Source organism: Achroia grisella, unplaced genomic scaffold (assembly GCF_030625045.1).
Source record: "Achroia grisella isolate CSIRO2021 unplaced genomic scaffold, CSIRO_AGI_Agris_v1 utg515, whole genome shotgun sequence".
Lineage (NCBI taxonomy): Eukaryota > Metazoa > Arthropoda > Insecta > Lepidoptera > Pyralidae > Achroia > Achroia grisella.
This window is the reverse complement of record NW_026712908.1, coordinates 2,402-25,012: the sequence shown is the minus strand read 5'-3', so window position 1 is coordinate 25,012 and position 22,611 is coordinate 2,402. Positions and strand designations below refer to the sequence as shown.

General features: G+C 30.0%; 2 protein-coding genes across 2 annotated transcripts; both read right to left on the bottom strand.

Moving 5' to 3' along the window:
* Positions 1-448: 448 nt before the first annotated feature.
* Positions 449-6,319, bottom strand: LOC131847021 (lambda-crystallin). Its single transcript, XM_059196461.1, has 6 exons — positions 6,225-6,319; positions 3,588-3,775; positions 2,300-2,490; positions 1,657-1,832; positions 792-956; positions 449-701 (listed from the first exon to the last, which is right to left on the bottom strand). Exons 1-6 carry the CDS (start codon positions 6,266-6,268, stop codon positions 497-499), a joined length of 969 nt encoding a protein of 322 aa, XP_059052444.1. The 5' UTR covers positions 6,269-6,319; the 3' UTR covers positions 449-496.
* Positions 6,320-10,065: 3,746 nt separating this feature from the next.
* LOC131846922 (protein yellow-like) lies at positions 10,066-21,653 on the bottom strand. The gene is made up of 8 exons (XM_059196340.1): positions 21,588-21,653; positions 15,596-16,032; positions 15,307-15,428; positions 14,540-14,766; positions 12,791-12,905; positions 12,340-12,420; positions 11,401-11,511; positions 10,066-10,245 (listed from the first exon to the last, which is right to left on the bottom strand). The coding sequence occupies exons 2-8, from the start codon at positions 16,023-16,025 to the stop codon at positions 10,105-10,107; spliced, it is 1,227 nt and encodes a 408-aa protein (XP_059052323.1). The 5' UTR covers positions 16,026-16,032; positions 21,588-21,653; the 3' UTR covers positions 10,066-10,104.
* Between the last annotated feature and the right edge of the window lie 958 nt (positions 21,654-22,611).

Here is a 22,611-nt window from a genome sequence, read left to right as displayed (position 1 = left end):
TGATGAACGATGTCGTATAGCGCAGATCTGTGATTGTCTTCGCCATCCGTTACTATAACCAACCGTCAGTTGAGCGACCATTTTTACCCAACTAAAACGAAGCAAATAGGAGGGTTATGGTGGTTATGAATTGTACCTATAATTGTACTAGATATTAATTGAAAAATATTTTCAAGAACTTATAGTGCATTTCCTAAAAATTCCAATAGTCAACAAGAAACTGTAGGTAATAATGTAAAATCATATACATAACTCGAATTTATAAGTAGGTATGTAGGAAGGAGCTAGATATACCTACCTATAGTAATTGGTAATTTTGTTTCTTTACTAATCTCCCTTCCTCCTTGTTATTAGTAGCTACCAACTAGACACTAACACACATCTAAATATTTTCATAAACTGTATCTTAGATTATTGATAGTCAATATTCAGAAATAGATCTTTATTTATTCTATTAACAAAAAATTTTTTATTCGACTAATGTTTATACACATATTTATTGCTTATACTTTGTGTTCATATCCCTTTTAAGTACGGAGAGACGAGTGAGACAAGCGTCACGCCAAGCGCGTCTCTCGGGCAGCCTTTCCAAAGGTACCATATTATTCAGTTGCTGGCAAATCGTAAATGCACTCCTATTCTGTGTCATGCGAGGGACATCGCCGAAAGTTTGGCTTACATTGTAAATTGTTTCACCATATCTGTAATGAAATACAAACGTATAAACCATCAAACAAATATATTTATTGAAAGTAGGCACTTTTTTTACAGAAATTAGATTATATTATTACCTCTCAATATAGTTTTCCATTCCTTCTGCATTCAAATGTGCTGTCTCAAACGCGCCAAGGAAAGCATATCGCATACCTAGGCCTTCGGACATCACAGTATCGATGTCTTTTACATCCACTACTTTCTCCTCAACTAGACGCCAGACTTCGTTCAAAATTGCGTACCTACCAAAAGTATATTATTACAACACAAATATAACACTCCCGACCAGTAATAGTATAATGTATTCAGTATTATAACAGATATACTACCTACGTATTTTAAAACAAACAACCAACAAATGCTAAATATGTCCTACATGACATCATTTTAATGTGCGTTTATTACTTATATCATTAATTTATGCATTTTTTAACACGAAAATGTTGATATAATTCTTTAAATAAGCACAGAATATTAAAGTTCTTAGTAACTAAGCTTCACTGCTAAAATACGGTAATGATTTACCAACTTACTTAACTATAGGTATTATATAACTGATAAAATACTGTTATGAATTGCAGCTTCATTGCATAACTATTAGTATGCAAGTAATTTGCATTGCATCTTATATCAATTCTACACCGTTATTTCTACATAGGTGAAAATCTATGAGATACGAGTTTTTTAATTTTTTTACTCAAAAAGAGTAAATTGAAAAATGAAGCAATAGATTATTTTAATTATATTCTCTTCTGACCATATCTTTGCATTAATTTATTAAGATTGCTCATTAGTTTTACGAAATTTTGTACCTATTAGGTATAAATTATAACGGTATTCTTAATTACATTGTGCAAATATTGCACCATCAAATAACTACGCAAAACTTATTGTCTTATTGTGACAACATAAATAAATACATGTCGTATTGCGAGTACTTACTGGATTCTATTTAACACAAATCCATCCAGTTCTCTTGAAAGAGATACAGGTGCCTGTCCGATTTCCTTCATTATTTCCCTGGTTTTTGCTGCCACCTCTAGTTTTGTCCAAGGTGCAGGCACTATCTCCACTAAGGGGACATAATAAGGCGGGTTTACTGGGTGGGAAACTATAACCTAAAAGGAAAAATAAAATCTATTGAGTTGAGATCGATACATAGCTACTTGATATTTACTAATTGCATATATGATTGAAAAAGTCTTAAAAAATATACTTTTTATTAAACTTTCTCAATTTTTAATAATAAGTATATTTATATAATCTGGTTATTCTCTAATACTAACATAATAATTTCCTTAAAATAAAATAAAATAGCCATGCACAGGCACTATATGTTAACGTGATTTCTATAGTGCTGATTATAAGTATCTATACAGTGGTAAGCACTTACCACTTGCCATTAGGTGTGCTGTCGCTTGTTTGCTATTCACAAGACGGTTCATGAGATGGATAGGACCAAACGTCTTAAAACTAAAGAAAAGTTGGTTAGTCAACTCCATGTAATGAAAGATCGGCTCTACCGATTGTATTATACATTAGGATGTGTCATTATTAGACTATCTATATGACTACTAAGTTTTACCTGTGACCTGTGCTTCAGATCTTCAGAAAATAATGAAGGCAATATGCAACTGGTCGAACTGGACAATATTGTTTTATTATCCACTATCGCGTCCAATTCTTTATACAACTTCTTCTTAAGATCCAAATTCTCAGGAACACACTCTTGAATAAATATAGCATTTTTGACAGTGGCAGATAGATCTGTTGAACCTGAAACATTATTTTTTGTTTCTAGAAAATAACTATCTTGAGTTTACAGGTAAGTACCTACTATACGTAAATCTAACGATGCATCCCATCCTGGATTGTCCAAATGGATACAACATATGTGATAAGTAAATATTTTTTAATTTGACGAATATGAAAATTTTTCGTGTTATTTTGAAAAAAGATACATAGTAATGTAAAATGCAAAAGGGAGAACTCCACTAGAACAAATAGACACGAAACATAAGTTTTTTCTTTAATGTCTTTTTTACAAAAGAATTATATTCTGATAAAAAAAAAATTGCATTATTTATTTAAGATAGGTTCTCCCATAAGTCGCTATATTGAGTTTTGTAAAAATAATTCAAAAATACTTAATAAAATTAAGTATTTGGAACTAAGTAGTTTCATGTGACAGTTTTATAATGTAAATTAGCCTTTAATATTTACCGATTATTTTAACGTTGAAAATTTCCATTTAACCTCTATTATTTATATTTATGAAACTCGCAGCGTGAAATAACTAACATGATGACTAATCAACAAACATCAAACATGTTTATTTGTTAATTATGTGTAAAACTTGTACAAAGACTACTCGTATAAACCTCGTGTAACCCCTACAATGAAAGGTTTTGTAGAGAATTCATTTACAACAGGATAACTAACAAACATACTATTCATGACTCTTACGTAAAGAAATACCTACTAATATAGATATGTATAATAGCGAATCGTATGTTGGTTGTATAATTTTAAGAACCTATGCTTCACATAGCCATTCTATTATATACTTATTTAAAATTTCTAATTGAATAGTTAAAAAAATCATAAGGCTTCTAAATACTATTCTAATTTACGAGTATTTTAAAAATAAAAATATATCAGTCGGTATACTTTAAAATATATACGTTCAACATAATTTTTATTAGATATTACTGGTATTATGCAAATACCTAATTGTCTTATAAATAGGTAAATATCTACTAATATATTTTACCTACAATTTTATACAAGATCCATTTGTAAATATTCTGTATATTTATAGCATATAATTTTAAAAAATATATAGTATAGTAGTATACATAGTATGTAGATACCTTTTATACATTGGAATTGCTCAACAGCATTTAGTTTGCCTCTCAATAAACCGTCATTTTGCAATGTTATGAGTTGTTTTCTGATGTCTTCAAGGGCGTCAGTAACTTGCTTGGGCACAATGTCGAACAATGTCACTTGATAACCCACAGAGGCAAACAGCATCGACCATGACCGCCCAATCAGACCACTGGAATATAAAAAAATATATAATAAGTGCCACTATTATATACAGGTGTGAATCATATTCATTACAATATATAGTGTTTATACTTTCATTCTCTGGACTGATTTATTTCTACGATAAATTATAAAAATCCCTCTTTTTTGTAACTGGTCACCTGATGGTAAATTACAACTGAGGCCTACGTACATGAATATCACCACACATATCAGGCAGGCAGATGTACCTACTATTATATTCTATGCCTATAGTAGAAAGCCATTATTCCATACTAACAATATAAAGTCGAAAGTGTGTCGATCTGCCACGTTTTCATGGCTAAATGGATCATAATTAAATTCAATAAGACGATAGATTGAATCACAAGGAAACATATATCAGCAGAGGAAATATTTTTTTAGTCAGTATATTTTGAAACTCAATTGAATTTTTTATTTTATTTTATATTCTAAGAATGATTGAAAATATAAGGATTAATTGTTTCAGTAGGCATGGCCTACGCCACTGACTCAAGTTAACTTTTTATAATTAATTGACTCGGCGAAGGATCAAACCTAGATTTTATTTATACGAAGTAACGTAAATCACTTGGGTTTTTTTCTGAAAGAATAGATAAATACCTGGCACCCCAATAAACCCTAATAAATACTCCTTAAATTGAATAAACCAGTAATAAAAGACAGGACCTTTCCTGCTATTCCAGGTTATTAGGTCATTCAATGAGACATCGCTGACAATGGTGTGCAAGTGTGTGTGCGTCCTACTTGTTTAAAGGGAATTTAATAATTCACTGTTTACATATAGACGTATGTAACATATAAAAGAATCGTTATTATTTTAAATTATGTAATATTTATTGGTACCTAATATATTAACTTATCGTGACTCCCAGATACAATTATCGTTCAATACAGATAGGTACCTATAATAAAGAATAACAACAAATGATCTCTTGTTGTTATGTCTATGTTAGTACTAATAGGTACCTATATCTAATGTATCACTATAATTTGGGCAAGAATTAAATTCCATAGGATCTTCTATCTTCTATAAATTCAATAGGAAAACTATATAGATATTAGAAGATGCATTCAAAAATCTTATATTTAAAATTCTCATGTCACAATGTCAGTTACCATACTCCTCCGAAACGGCTTCACCGATTTTTATTAAATTTTATATGTAGGTCTGAGAATCGGCTACAATATTTTTTTATACCCCAAGTAATAAGAGTTATCCTCTAGTAATAAGAGTTAACCTCTAACATTTCCTTTAATTTTTTGAACATAATTTTACATAGAACCCTAAATTTTCATCCGATTTTAATTTATATGGCAAAATAAAGTTTGCGGGGTCAGCCAGTAAGAGATATATTTTTTCACGTGTTCATTCAGATATTGACCACCCCCACCTGATATGATATCTATATATATGTATCGTTTTCATTTATGCTTACCTTGAATAGCTCAAAATAAACTTTATTGTATTGGAAGGTAAAGTGCAGTTACGCTCTCCTATGCAGCTCCACGCGGTTATTAATTAATTATCATATACAAAAATGGAAGTCGACCTAATAGATTATACTGATAGTAATGGGATCAAAAGTCCACAATATTAATATTCTCTCTCATTTCTTTAGGGTCATAAATTGGAGTATTACCTTCAAGGCAAATACAAAGCCGACAATCAAATAGATTTTGGTATAAGTAGGCACTGTGATTTTTAGATACAATGGTTTATAACACAAATATAGTCACTTATTTACAGCTAATTAGACAAGGAAGTTAGTGCAACCAAAAATGAGGAAAGAAGACAATAAAATGAGTATTGTAACATTTTCCTTGAAAACAAAATTTATTTATTTTGTAAGAATACGACTGTACCTACTCCTATATGTTATGTTAAGGTATGTTTTAATTAATTTAAATAACGTTCATTGACATTGAATATTTGCTAGGCCATGAAATTTGTGCTACATTCTTTTTTGCAGCTATAGCTATACCTATTATTATTATTATTATACGAATAGTAGGTAACTTTTATAGCTGCCAAACAATAAAAATGTATAACGTATTTGATCATAACACTGAGCATGTGGTAATGTATAGTGGAAAACTTATTATTTTTTATTTATAATCCACAAAAAATAATGACAAAACTAGTGTTGTAGAAGATTAAATATATATATGTTGGAAAATAAAGTTATTAAAATTAAATATACATGCGGACAAATACATAATTAATGAATTTAAGTAACAGATACTGAAGTAGATCTAGACTATAATTATTTTTAATCTAAACATATAGTATAGCAGTGCAATATTGAAAAGAAGACAGTTGCATTGATCTTAAAATTCAATAATTATAAATGATTGATATGAACTAAAGCTCATTATTAAAATAGTGATAGGAAATTTGGAATTAATATTTGAGACAATGTTTAAAAAGTACATACCTCCCGACGATTCCGACTTTTTCGGTTTTGTTTTTAGAAGCCATCGTGTGAAAGTCGTAGCGTGCGTTGCTTGCAATACAAAAGTATTAAATGACACCGAGGCACCCCGCTCCTCTTATAAAATACCGCATTTAACTACTTATCGTCAATGTGAGACTGTAGACATAGCTGTAGATCAGTTTCTTATTATGTAACAAATTATGAAGTTTGAAGCTAAGACACCACGATTCAATTTCCTTTGAGAAAACAACGTAAATAAAGCCATCTTTGTTATGTTGTTTTAGACTTCCTGCATGTTATCAACGTACAGTGGAAAGTACTGTATATTAGGATGATGATATTGTATGTAAACCAGAAATGGTCAGTATTTTTAACTTGATAATTATCATTACTAAAATGATATGGATATTTAATTTTTTGTTATCTGCCTTAACTTTTCACATGAACAACACTGCGGATGTCACGTTATCACGTGACCTCCGTGAATTCACTCATGCGTCAATATTTCAGAGGATTAAGATTTCATGCCTTTTATCCCGGAATTTTACTGCCACATCTGACCTTTCTACTGAAACACAACTTATAAAGAAAATTGCTTGGCGACAGATATAGACTGAGAACTTTTTACAAAGTCTATCTTAGTGTAGTAAATTCGAATTTAATAATTACATATTATGGAAACGAAAGAGTTGTGGGAAGTGGGTATTAAGTTAATTATAGTATGTTCTGTGATTTTGGATGTTAGTTCTTTTTTATCTCTTAATGGTATGTATGGATGACGGGATGGTTATTTCTTTCCATGTGGTAAGTTATATTTATTATTATTAACGTTTTAGCTGCATAATTTGGTATTGTTTTGTTCTAAATAAAATAAATCTCTAAATAGATTTTTGTTCATACTGTTATTGTTATGTATATATGTTACATACGAAACAAAAGTAACATTAAATTGTTTTTCTTATACCTTACACAAAATATATATAGTGTTCCATAAAATAAGAACAATCTATAGAATTTACATACATTACGAAACAATGTTTGTTTATGGGGGTCTTCCTATGTGACGGCCTGTTTTTTAGGGATATTTTAGGATTTTTTTTCTACGACCAGTAAATATTTAGAGCTTCAAGTTTTTTATCATTTATTAACACATATTTGGACAGTATAAATATAAAATTTCAGCTAAAAATATTCAGTCAAACTAGAGTTACAGCGCTCTGAACACCCCCGCCTCGAAAAAAAGAGCTCCCACTTCCTCCACGATTCCGGCTGATCGGCTTATCTGAAAAAAAAAAAAATGGCGTTATAATTTGTAGGCTTAAAAGCACGGAATGACCTATAATCAAATGAATATAAAAAAAATTGGATTTTTGATAGACATTTGAAATAAAAGTTGCAAATTAGGCGTTTTTTTTTTTGTTTTTTGCTATAAAAAAATCGAAGTTTTGAAAATTTTCGATTGATAATAGTTCATTCTATGCGTTTACATATATTGAGTGTGCCCTGTAAATTTCAAGTAATTCGGTCCAGCCGTTTCTGAGATACAATGGAGGAATGTTTGAAAAACACAGTTTTGAGAAAAACGCGTTTAAAGTTTCAAGTCCGTTAAAAACCATTAAAATATCAACTCACTAATCGGCGATGCCTGGTCCATAGATTATTCCTTCCTCTTCCGCGGGAACCTCTTTTAAAGCAGATTGTTCAGCTCTTGAGTCAATCCTGGCTTGTTTAACGACATCACTTACGGGCCGCTCAGAGCGTAAGATTCGCTTTTTATCCCGTTTCTCAACATACGCTTGGGCTTCACGACCAACAGGGCATCCCATAATCGACATAACTTTTAAAATACCTTGAAAACATTCATTAAAGATAATAACTGCTAAGTAGCTAGCAATTTCAACAACTTTGGGACCAGAATGAAGATATCCAAATCAAAGAATTCAAAGATTCGTTATTGTTTTGTGTCTCTGCTCCTAAACAACGAATATATATAGCTGGACTTGCGGAATTAGAGGTGGTTTATCGTGATGAAATTGGTCCAGTTCATTATTAGCTTCAGCCTTACGCCATTTACACCAACTGTCTTCGCCTTCTGGACAAAATTGATGCTGAGGGTTTTCATCAGAAGAACCAATCCACTCGTACTTCCTTTCCGTCCACTCATTATGAAAAAAAATAATTTGTAGCTGTTGCTCTCTTCGAAGTTTAAAATAACTTCGGTAAAATATTATAACAATAGAAATTTCTGTTTAAGTCTGTAGAAACGTGTCTAAACTTGTATAAACAAATATATTAATAAAAGGGAGGCCAGGTATAAAGCCGACGGTACACAATAGGCCCGGTCTCTAACTGCCAACTCACCGCTCCGAACCGCTCTTTCTTTTACCTGCTGTATCTTTAAAACGACTTCGAATTTTCTAAAATCGCTTTACTACCGTATTCTAGACATGTTAAGGGAGCAATTTATGAAAAAAAAAATCGATTTTTTCAACCCATCACATAGGAAGACCCCCTTATATATGTTCGCGATTGTCTCAAAAACAACTGAATGGGTTTCAAGCTGTTTTAAAATATTTTTTTCTGAGTGGAGAAGAGTTAGTTCGAAAAATTACATGTTATTATCATAGTACATATTAGATATAAGAGATCGCAAACCATGTAGCCTCATTCTAAGCTTGCTTTCAAATTGTATTCACTTTCTCTGGAAGAACCGGAATTTTTCCTCTAGTCTACGCAAACAAAAATCGAGGAAAATCATATACTCACTATGACCTACTATTACGGGATAGAAATTTTAATGTGATTTGTTTTAATAGTTGTTGTTTGGTGTAATTTTGTTTTAATTGTTGTTTTTTATTATTTGTCGACGGCGTTCTTTTGTTTCAAACTAAAGAGATAAGACAAACAATAGAATCACAGATACAATGGCATAACTTCAGTATCGGATTGTCTGGGAATTATATCTACCTTATTTAGTTTACATCGCAGCTAGGCAGCAGTATCTACTTCGAACATTTGTACGACATAAAGAATCAGTGTCAAACAAGGGTCAAGGGGTAAAGACCCGATAAACAAAAGTGTCTACTATATTAACCTCGGAATATCATACCATCAAATATATTTTAATTCAATTGGGTTATTTGATTATTATTTTTTTATGTATCTAATTGGAATAGCAAACAAGCTGACAACCCAACTGTGGTAAGTGGCAACATGAACAGCACCACGGAAATCACGTTATCATATCACGCACGTGATAACCCTTATAAATTACCATTCCTGAGGAAAAGGTGTTATGGCTCCTTGCATTTCTGTGTGTGTATCGTACAAGATAGAAATAAATATGTAAAATGTTTTCTTAATATTTATTTTTTCATTAAAATTAATTGTACATGTAATACTATAATTTATTCTATACTTAACGTTTTTTTTATATTAAACATTTCATAAAACATAAATATTGTTGTTGTGAACTATTTTTTGATACCGGTAAAAATATTGGTTATAATGATCGGTGGTTACACATGTCATTGAAACTTTAATTTAATTCTATACATACACACCAAATATACCATATTTTATGATTCCAAAATAATTAAAAATACACTGAAGTCACACACAGCTGATAGTGAAGCGTAGCTGTCAAATAAATAAAATAGACACATTCCGTTCTTTTATATCAAGTAAACAATCTTAGCATGTCATTTTATTGAAATTATAAACATTTACAAATAAACCAGAATAATAATAGAATCATACAAACATACTTTTTATACCATTTGTTTATATATTTTATGAAGTTTTTATTTCAATAAAAATATACATAAACTCGTAATACGTGAACATATATGCAGACAAGTGCAAGTTAAATATTGCTATATTATTGGCAAGTGGTGCCTGCAATGGCTTCAGTGGTACTAATGCTGAAAATCCTGAAGTTAATGTCATTCAAGTCCAAATTAGAGTAGATGAACCGCGGCATTTTGTCAGACAGCATCCAGAGATTGCTTTCATTGTCCACCTGTAATGTTAATCCTGATTAGTATTTGCATACCTATTTATGCCCATTGCCGGATAGAACCAACACGGGTCTAGTGCAAATTCTTTCAAGAAGCCCTTAATTTCTCCTTCTGAGCGTCGAGGGAAAGATTTACATGTATTTTTTAAAAACTGGTTACAATTCTTATTTCTATTATGTATGTGCAGAAAGAAGTGATAGCGTGGGGAACTCTTTACGCGGTTCTATAGCACTTGCTACTCTTGCTATTAGCCTAAACTGACAATGCTACTGTCAACAATTGTAAATACCAAATTTAAAAAAAAATGTACATTTATAAGATTCAAGTATACTTAGAACTAGCTGTACCCGCGACTTCGTCCGCGTGAAATTTTATTTTATTTTTGTAAAATAAAAGATTGTTTCTAAAATAAATCTAGCCTAAGTTACTCCTTATTACATCAGCTACTTGCCAAAAACAGTCCCGTCAAAATAGGTCCAGCCATTTCAGAGATTAGCCGGAACAAACAGACAGACAAAAATTATAAAAAATGTTATTTTGATGTATGTACCGTATTTATATTCATATGCATGTAGTAAACAATTTTTATTTTAATATTACAAACAGACACTCCGATTTCATTTATATGAATAGATATAAAATAAAATGTGTACATAATACAAAACACAAGCGGACTTAATTATCACTTAGTAAATCACTTCAAGAGGCGAAAATGAGAAACTGTACATATGTATGTACAAGAATAATCAAAAAATTTATGAGATCAACCAGTATCTCTTGTATTTATAATATTAACAATGCTGTAAATTAAAAATATAAATTAATAACAGAGACTGTTTTTACTGAAAACCTAATGTTTCTTTATAATGAGTGCGATGTCCTCTGACATAATGGATGTGACTACACAGGACACAAGCTAGCATTTGTCCTGTGTTACAAATAACTAACTATAACGTATAACTCTGTTACTTGAATATGCGGATAAGAAATGTTTTGTTAAATTCCATCATTCAACTCTACCTAATTACTTTAGAGTGAAAGTTAATTATAATTAGTACCTATTTATTTGGTATCTCTTGGTGTTGTATTTGTACCAGCCATTATTTCTAAATACATATAACTTTAACTGTTTTCAATTGTTATACAATATAACTTACCTTAATATCATTAGTAAATTCAAAGAGCTTAGGATCGGTGATCACTATAGGGTTATTTTCAGGAGTATATGGCTTGTTAGAGTTCCAGCAAGCAACACCGTCTCGATTAACCTGTAAAAAATATTAATGTTCCTAATATATGGTATACAATAATTTATTGTAAAGAATTTTTAGCTATTACATTACTACTAATGAAACGGAATGGAACAATTGTTATGCATAGGATATGGCTATTTGGTATTACATTTTTTTGTGACAAAGTACTCTTTAAGTATTCCTGAAGATAAAAAGCAAACTGCATTTTGTTTGTATATTTACTTACGTAAAATTCTTAACTTTTTATATAGAGGTTGTATATACATTAATATCAATATAAAAACTCCTTAAATATATTTTAATATCGAGTTAGTTCGATAATGGAAATTATAAGTAACCAACAAATATATAAGTAAATCAATAAAGTTGGTATCAAAATGCAGTCGCGTTCTGCTTACCGTGTATTCATAATAAATACAGACCGTATTTGTATCTTTAGGTAAATCAAGTAATTATAGATGTATATCTCTGAATAAAACCTAGTTATTCTCAACTAGTATTGTGTTATAGTTTTAGAAATTAATTATGTGCATATTTATTTATCAGATTGCCCACGGCGACGTTGAATTGAAGGTTAAATATCATTGAGAAATAGAACACACAAGAGTGGATACCACTCACCACACAACAAATTAATATACCTACTTAACTATATCAAACTTATGAATAACAAATACAAGATAATATAGACAAATATTGGCAGTAAAATAAAGAAACTTTATTCGTTTTATCTAAATTTCAACGAAATAATCAAGACATTTGATTTTCATTTATTGAAAAAGTATATGTTACTTCTACTAGTTATAGGTACCTATATTAGTTATGGACTCACACAACACTTACCTGCGTATAGAAAAGTACTTTTGTTTTTTCATCAAAATAACTAGCAGAAGATTGCGTGTTTTCACCTCGATCGCCCAGCAGCTGTAAAATATTTATGTTAATAAATAGGAGTTGAGAGTAGAGACCGCATTAACCAAATATACAACTTGAATAAAAATAACACTTGAGGGCTAAGTTTAAAAATACTAAACCCTAAACTCCAGTAGTAGAATTAATGAGAGTTTATTGGTGTAGGTTAAAACGAAGTGACTAGAATTTGCGTATCAATAGACAATTTTAATATAATTTTATTTGTTACTAATCAAAATTACAATATTTAATTAAATTTATCAGGTTACGTTAATTAACGTAAGGCTTCACTAACTTTAACACTTCGATATTAAATAATTAGCCCAGATAGTTAATTAATTAGCAACAATGATTGTTATCAACTTGTCACCATCAAACGTACCTTGAAATCGTGGAACGCCTCAGACTTGTCAAGCTTGGTGTAATTCCGTAACAACTCTGTGGATACACAGAATTCCTTTGTACTGGACATTGCATGGAAGAATGCTGTTCTGTATCTGTAACGTAAATTACAAACTGTCAGTACCTGTCTAATTATTGCGATCAATATAACGTTAAATGTTCTAATATAATTTAGTTTTTTGTGTTGTGCATTGAATAATTCGCTGAAAGAACGTTCAACAATGTCATTATGTGGATGAGTAATTGTATGATGCAAATCGTTGTTGTAAAATGAAGACTTGAGGGTACGTAAACATTTATGTAATGGCAATTAAATATTTTTATACAATAATAATAAGTGGGAGTAGGCCAGGATGCACTCTGAAATGTCACACTCTTCACATATTGAATATCAAGAGACGGGTACCGATATCATGGTAGACCAAAACTGATACCGCTACCGGTACCACTTTGCTGATGAATGGGACAAATTTGTTGGTATAAACAAGGCTTTTGCCCAGCATTGAAAACAGAAAAGTAGGCTAAAATAACTGAAAATATGAGGATTTGTCTTTGCTAGTTGTCAATATGCGATTACAGGATATCCACTATATACTGTAATCGCATATTGTTTCTTTATCCACACAAATAAATATTTTTTATTTACCTTTATTAATTTCATAGAATATTTTATAACGAATTAATTGATTAGCTTAAAATGTAAATATAACATACTTAAGACTCTGTATATTTATCGTTTTCCTTGTTGTTAATGAGTATATTTAAGTTAAGCCGTTAACCAAACGGATCAAATAACCGTTAATAATATTAACTGTAACTGTATTTGACTCTATACAGTTAAATTTTCATTTAAACTTGTAATTTTATCTTATTGTTCATAATTTCATATTCCAAAACTTGTAAGTTATAACAACCTTGGACTATTTCGAAAGTTACTTGTACCTACTAAACATGACGATAAAATATAATAAAGGAACCTACTAGTACCTATTTGTCAACTAGTTATATTTTATAGCGCGACCTCCATTAAAATAACGACAAATAAATTATATCTCATGAACCTTATTATTGACATACCATCAACATAACTTTTCGAATGTCATTTGTTAATTATTTTCTTGAGAGAATTAAATAATGTAGTTTGTTTTCTTGAGAGAATTAAATAATTTTTTCTTTTTTATAAATCATTACAAACATAAACTGTTGTTTGTTAAATACTGAACATAATGAACATATTTTATTAGGACGTCAAAATTACGTATAAACCAGTGATAGGAAAGTATATTTACATACATTTATTAACTATATATTTAACTATGCCTACATATATATATATATATATGAGACATACGAGTATGTTAAAATACTTTCCTATTACGGGCTTATATCATACACATGAAAATAAATATCTCTATCTACATTCAGGGAGATATCTCAATAAAATTTGTATATTTGAGTATACGGAATTCGAAAAAATTTAATTCTGTTTGAAAATAATTATGTTATGTATGGATATCAATAAATTCATTGCTATTGGCAATATGTTTACATTCCCAAAGAGGCCACTACGGTATCCCTCTTGGCAGTATAATAAAATATAAGGGCCGTTATAATAATAGCTCAAGTTTAACTAAATTTAAACGTTTTTGCACGCCTACAGTTATTTTTTATCTCCGATCGTACGTGTTCCAATAAAGACTAAATAATTAAGGTCATTCGAGTCACTCACCCGTTCTCCCGGGGCTCTGACAAAGCCACACTAAACACACCATCGGTCCAGTGGAACTTGATTCCAGCCACGTTGTAGGAGCCAAAGAGCGGCTCGAAGAAGAAGTAGTGATGCGACACGCGCCAGGATGCATCCTGCTTCAAACTGTACACGACGACACCGTACCCTCCCAAGTCAGATAAATATGCGAATGCATTGTCACAAGTGTTTTTGTCCACATCAACAACCTGCAAATGTCAATATTATTTATTTACATATGCATGCAGATATCTCCATAAGCTTTGAAATTTTTATACAGATGAATCAGCACTGTTAAATTTGCAATATTACGTAGGTTTTGACATATGTTACCATTTAATTTTCCTGCTTTTTATAGGTATCGATTAAGAATTACCTGTAATGCATAATAAATTAAATTAAATTATAATAAAATACATACCTGACAAAACATACAACCTTAATGTTATATGCATACAAATCACATAAAAATCTCAAGTTTCTTAGACCGTGCCATAATGCATGCATTATGGCGAGTAGTTATTACATTGTGATAAAAACAATTTTACAAATTATTAATGCTAAACGACACCTTATGTCAATGCAAGAAACGTAAGTTATTATTACATATCTAACTAATATTTTTTTCACATAGGAAGTACCTACAACAACTTTATTAAATTTTTGCTTTATAAAATACCTACATTTATTGTTATATATAAAATCATAGATACTTTAAATAATATTATCATTTATAATAATATACTTACGATATTAGCAAAAAAGCTATCCTCTTTCATATCCTCTGGTTTGAGAAAATACCGATGTAACAGTTGATCAGTATTCAAATCAAAAATGATTATAGATGGCTCAACAATGAGATTTCCAGCTCCTAAAATATAACAATAAAATATTATTAAATCGCTGAAATCGCTGAATCTGCATTTATTGCAAAAATAACGAACCTCGTATTTAAATTACATAAATCGCAAATAAAATATATCGTAGTAAAATTTTACTCAATTTGTAATACCTATACAATAAATCAAATTAGCTCACCGGATATATCTGCAAATCCTGTGTCCATAACCCATAGTCTGTCGCACGGATCTACGTGTACTCTGAATACCGATATTACAGAACTGTTCGAAGGTGGTGCCTTTGCACTATCAGGGACCAGGTTATCTTTGAATGAGGGATATGGCTTTAACAGTTGGTCTGAGGGACCATCCAAATCCACGTAGTTCAAAGAAGAAGCTACTCCACTTTTCCATCTTGGAACTGTAACGAAGACCTTATTTTTCCATCGAGCTAAACCAACTGGAAAGTTATTTTTCTGATCAAATATGCCATCTTTAATGGCGTTTTCACGATCGGCGGGTGAATCCCAAGTGTAATCTATTTGTTTCCATGCGAAGCGCAGCTGGGGAAGTGCCGCTTTACATACTGATATCAATGCAAGGACGACGGTAATACTTAATGCCCTCATTTGGAATCTGGAATAAAAACATACAATTACTACTAAACACTAAAATGAAGAAATAAAACAATTATTGTTTATTCTTTACCAAATCTAGACAGCCTTTATACTTTACCATTCTCTGATATGTTTTTAAATGCAGAGTTTTCGGTAATATATTATTTCATAGAAATAAAATACGAGTATAGGTATTATATACCTGTTTGATGACATTATTTCATAAAGCGAAGAAGTTGATTTCACAGAAAGTGTAATATAGAAATACAAATGGCCATGCTATGTGGATTCGAGGATGTGATAAGAATATATAATAAACTTCTGTTGAAATAGATACACATACATATAATGAGAAAATCGAAAATAGAGGTACCGGCGTAGGCTACAGTGATTTGACAGATCGTCTTGATCATCTCAACGAACTTGCGGGATAAAAGCTAGATAGAGTTTTATGTTATTCCTTTGTTTACGTTTAGCTATAGAAGTGCAAAAGTGTAACTCCTTAACTATAATATTTACTCCTATATAACAATAGGAAAACATACGATTTTTTTAGTGTATATCACTTTTTTGGTCAGATTCACTGAAAATCCTTTCTGGCAAGATCCTATCAAATATAATAATAATAACCCAGGGTACACACAGCACCTCGTCCCAAGCTAAACAGAGCTTGTGTTATAGGTACTAAACAATTGAATATCTCTAAAATCTTATATTGACACAAATTCCACTACATATTCCGTGAAATTACGTAACACCTTAATACAAAAGCAGATAATCAGACAGTCTAGCCTCATCAAGACTACGATTTTAATACATTTGAAGAAAACGAATATAGAAAATAGGAATAAGGAAGTAATCGATTTACCTACATAGGTAGCATAAATTTAATCAATTCCGCACGAATTAATTATTAAAACTCTAGTGTCTATTAAATCCTTTCATAATATTTTACTGAATTTGCCTTATATAACACATTTGGTATGTTACGGTCACTAATAAAACAGTTTGTTTTTATATTATTTTTTCACAGTTACTTTAAACAATTTCGATATCAAGTTTATTTTGTAATTTCTATTTTATATGTTACCCTCAGACTTCATATATAAATAAATAATCTTAGGCGTCTTAAAGTGGAAAAATAACATGGAATAATTATAAATTTATATAAACATTTATAATAGAAATTAAAAAAATTGTTGAACAAAAATGTTATTGCAATTTCTTGTATTTTTTATACAAATAAAATACTTCATTGCCTTTAATATCTACAGATACTTCATTATATAAAAATAGATTTCAATATGCACATATTTATAAACGGATTTGGTGATAATGAAATTAATAAGAGTGCGGTTAATACCATACTATATATTTATTATCTGCAGTCGTTACTTTTTAACTGCACATGATTTTAAGAATGCCGAATAAGTAATGGCTTTATATATCTGGATTGAATTATTAATAATTATATAAGTTAATTAAATATAACATAATTTTAACATTCCAGCAATTGATTAGAATCCATGAATTTCATTACGTAGTTTACCTACCAACGGGAGACCTTGACTTGCGGCAAAAACTCGTGACTTGCCACAATCTCTTCCCTTGCCATTGCAAGACATTTCGGATGCAGTTAATTACAATTTTATTCAATTAGATCCATAATAAATTATTATATTTACTTTTTAAATAGATAAGACATGATTACAATCTTTTTTCGTTACGGTTAAAAAATTTTGCGGTTTCATTAACACCTATATTTACCTACATTAATACCTATGTTACATATTTTTTTCCTTAGACGGGTAAAGAAATATAAATCTAAACGGATATATAGTATTACATTATACTTCTAAAGTATATATAATAACTTCGTAAAGATTTAATCTAGGTAATCTTTTTCTTTATTGCAATCAAAGTATTAAACTATCATCTGGAGTTAAACTAAGTGTTGTCCTCTTAGCACTAGAGAGAATATATATCTTTGAAATATTTTTTACAAACATTTATTTCTGTCTTTTGTTAAATACCTAAATATTATACATATTTTTAATTTCATATTATTAGTTGATCGAATATCTATTTGTATTTATTTATTTCGACTAAATTCGATGCCGTATAGTGAAAAATTAAACATCAAAAACATAATTTAGTTATAGTAGGTAAACCAACATACTTACGTTATGACTAGTATACCGCCAAAGGTAAGTCATGCTAATTATAACTTATTTTGATAGTAATTTTTTATTTTGTTGTAAATCCTTGAAATTATTTTGATACTTCATTAACTACATACCTAAACTGGTTTAATTCCCACAGCAGATCAAATGTTGTTTCCATTTAATTCTCATTACGTTATGGTTGACTACAAAAAGTGACAGAATATTTTTGTTCTAGTGAAGAATCCGTATTGAACTGATTTTTTTTCAATCTGTGACATAGTTTCTTCTAAATATAAATACTCATAATTATACAAATGAATCTGTTATAACAGTCAGTAAATTAATCTTATTTAACTATTTATTAGTTATAATTGCATGTATATATATATCCATTAAAAATATATAAATAATTAGATTAGATACATTTTTAATTATTATTATCGTTTTTAAAGCGCTCTGAAATTTTATGTGGATGTCATAGTGAATTTTTAAAGCCTGCTATATATAGAACATCTATATATATAATATCTATATATAGATAGATATAGAATGTTTTCGTGTATTTTTTGGTTATTTTTAATCTTATGTATTTTTTAAATACTGTCGCTAATCCAACTTTGACCATTGAGAATAAATGCTTCATAACATTTACACATAAATAGAAGGTTGATATTGAAATTAATAAGTACAGAATGAATATGAGCATTATATTTGATTATGAGCATTACAAATTAGGCATGTAATCTCGTTCTTTACTTACAATCCAACATTAATTATTGTTGCATATTGTATAACGTTCATTGTCACAGTTCCCAAGCAATCCGAAGCGGTACCTACCTACATAACGAGACTGATTTGAGATAAGGAAGAGTTTGTCAGTAACTACCATCTGCAGGCTGCACCCCAGCCTGTTTCCCCATAAAAAGATCACAAGTCATCTGCAAAAACGTGAGGAAACTATTATAATAGCGTTTGAGATACTCTGCTTCACAATACTGCGTCATTACCATGTTACAACATCGTCAGATGTACTACAAGATGTCTTTAATGAAAAATGAGTAAATACCAAATTTATAAGGTAATCTCAAGCAATTTTCTATGATATGATCATACAGGTAGATTTGAAAAAATGTCCAAACTCATAGCTAAGTCGACTAATTAAGTAATTAATCTAGTACAGTCGTTAACGAACTGGATTTTTTTGTTACTGCTATTTTAAAATGAATAGTATCACTTTAATTTGTTTTTATTTTACAATTGTAATTGTAAGAAAAACAAATTTGATTGTTACCTCATAACGCTTTAACGCTGAATCTTAAATTTTTCCTACATAAATTATTTGAAGTTAATGCTCTTAGATAAGTAGGTAGATCTTATAGATTGCTTATAAAATATTCTTAACTGCATTTAAAAAATATGTAATGTATATTGATCATGTATAACTACTACAACTATACAGTTGAGCATACTAAAATTGTTCATTTAATACAGTTTTAACTTTACCTTAACAAAGATTACAGTTACAAAAATATAAATATAAGCTAATTGTTAAAAGTATACTTTATATGAGTCACGAGAACAGATGTTTTATTATATTTAAATAGTAATTATTGCATCGAAAAGGTTATAATATGGGCAAATTAAATTTTAGTTTTCTCAATCTCATGTCTTGTCTAAGTACATATGAACGATGTTATACCTTTGAACTATATTAACTATCTTTTTGTCTCAGTCTTTACGTACACTTAGATTCTTCAAATTGAACGACAAATTCCTTTTCTATATTTATTTTCAAACAATTTTGTTATAAACTTTAGATAATCTGATCAACACTTGTACAATCGGTGCTAATATATTTTTATTACATCATCCGAAAAGCCTTTCAAGTGTAATTTTTAATAAAAAAAAATTGAAATCCAATCTACAATAATGATAAAAAGTCAGTAATAATGACTATAATAAGTAAAGTATGTGAGAAACCCACTAATATAGACTATTAACTATGTACTATTGGGTTTTACTAACGCAGATGACATAATCTACTTCTGTTATTGACAAATCATTTGAATAAAACTATTTAAAAAATATTTATCCTCTTCCGTGATACAGATATTTTTATATTCACCTAAGAGTTTAATGCCTCTCATAAATCAACAATTATAGATATGACTTTTAGTCGCGAAATAATTTCACATGTATCTACTGTTTGCAATGAATGTTTATAAATACATTTATCTGCTAAATACGAGTTTTATGTAAAATATAAAAATAACTTTTAAAACGGTGCTAATATGCACCGGTGAGTACACCACTGAGCATTGAAACGCCTCGCGTGCTGGATAGTTTAATTTTCATTTCAAATAATCTTTTACTCTTATTATATGAATCAATATTAGTTGCATCAGACTATTATATAATTAAGTTTTCTTCAATAACTTCAAATTATTCAACAAGACAATTTATAAAATCACAACGTTCTGTGTAGAAATAAAATGTATCATACTTTTAGTATCTATTTATATACGTAATCTTACTTCAAAGTGATTTTTCCCTAAGGATAAAATATGTTATTATCAAATAAGTATAGATTGATTAATAGCTATATTAATAGATAATTTACAGTATTTCTCAAACAATTAAAAAAATAGACCAATTATCCAAAATAAAAATAAAGTCGAGCCGTATTTAAAAGGACCTTCGTGATTATTTGCCAATCAGAATATTTGAAATCTCGTGGGAGTCCATTATGTACTATATTTGAAACCATTACAGTCTTATGTTCAATAAAATTTAAAATTCTGCGAATAGTACATACATTTTTAATATAATATAAAATACCTTCTGGTATTGTCCTCTTGTTCTGTTCCTACTATTGTGAAAAATATAATATTTTTATTTTATTAAATTTGTTATACTCATACAAATAATATAAAAAACTTTGCTTTTTAACTGACCAGTAAGTATAAAATATATAATTATGAACCCGCATAAACTTTCAACTGCTCCATGTAAGTTCTTTAAGAAATAAAAAACTACGGTGACCGGAACACACAATAAGCCTTATATATAAATCACGTGCACAGATAGTACCTAATTGAAATTACACTTCCATAACACCTGTGATAAAACATAATGTCGTGTGATGACCATGGAGCACGGAACCAACAATGGTAAAAGCCTCGACTTTGTACCTTTATGTCATTATTTTAATGAAAAAATCAATAAGGACAATGCCTATATAAATTTCAATAAAGTATACCACGTTCCAGAATATTTATATAAATAATAGGTATAGGTGTATAGAATCACCTTCATCACAATATTTTGGAATCGCAGGCTCTATTGAATGGACGACTCCTAGGTGTTGAAAGCGAGATTTAATGCATGCACTATATAACTTACGACTTACGTGCAAGTGATTGAGCGTCAACCGATGGTTCAGGCGACCGGTTCTACGGGGCCGCGCTCTCAGACTAAACAGTTCGAGGTCTTGGCAGCTTTTATATGTGTATACATAATACTTTGAAAAATGAACCGCTTGCTTGCTTTTACCAAAATTCACCGCTAAACAAAAATGTTTAATTATACACATTATAAACTCCATATAATCCTAATATTAATGTGGGCGGGGGGAGGAAGATAATGTCAGAAATGAGAATGAGTGGTTCCGTTTGTAGCAACAGTATCATGTTAGGTTCACCCTCCACACGGGAGGCCTGTACCTTGGACTTTATGCTCATCCTATCAACTCCACTGGTGACCCTCCAACGTGTAGGTATACCGTTAGTGCAGGCGGGAGCAGCATTCCATTATAATCTATAAATAAAATATACTAATATGAAACTGACTTTGTAGGTGGATTATGATTGTTACTTCTTCAGCCCTTAACGATTTAGCTAGAAGAAGAACGAAGGCATCTGTCTATCCCAATTAATTAATAAGTCGTTTGAATGGGATATTCGTGTAATTTTTGTTCTTACAACACCATTGCTTTTTTATTGTTTAAGCGACTTAGTTGCTCCAAAAGAAATAGATACTAACAATTAAAGTTATTTCTCCAGTATTTGTTTGTATAGGCCAACAGTAGTCCAATACGAATAATATAAAAGTTTTGATTTCTCGTTTTCTTTGTAATGTAACTTAATAAATGCTTATATTCCACCCAGGCATCGCTGTAAGATATAACTAATAGTTTGATAAGTATCAAATTTGAACTATAATGTCAATGAAGATTTAATTTCGCTCTATGAAATTCAAACTTGTTACTCAGTCAAAATGTAATAGATGTAAATTGAAGTCCAATTAAAACGAAACTATAATAGAATTGAGCAACAGTACTATTGTCATCAATTGACTGGCACTATAATGCATGCTGTCACGTATGTACGTATGTAAAATCAAATTGGACGCCTGCACGGGTGCGATGTTGTGAA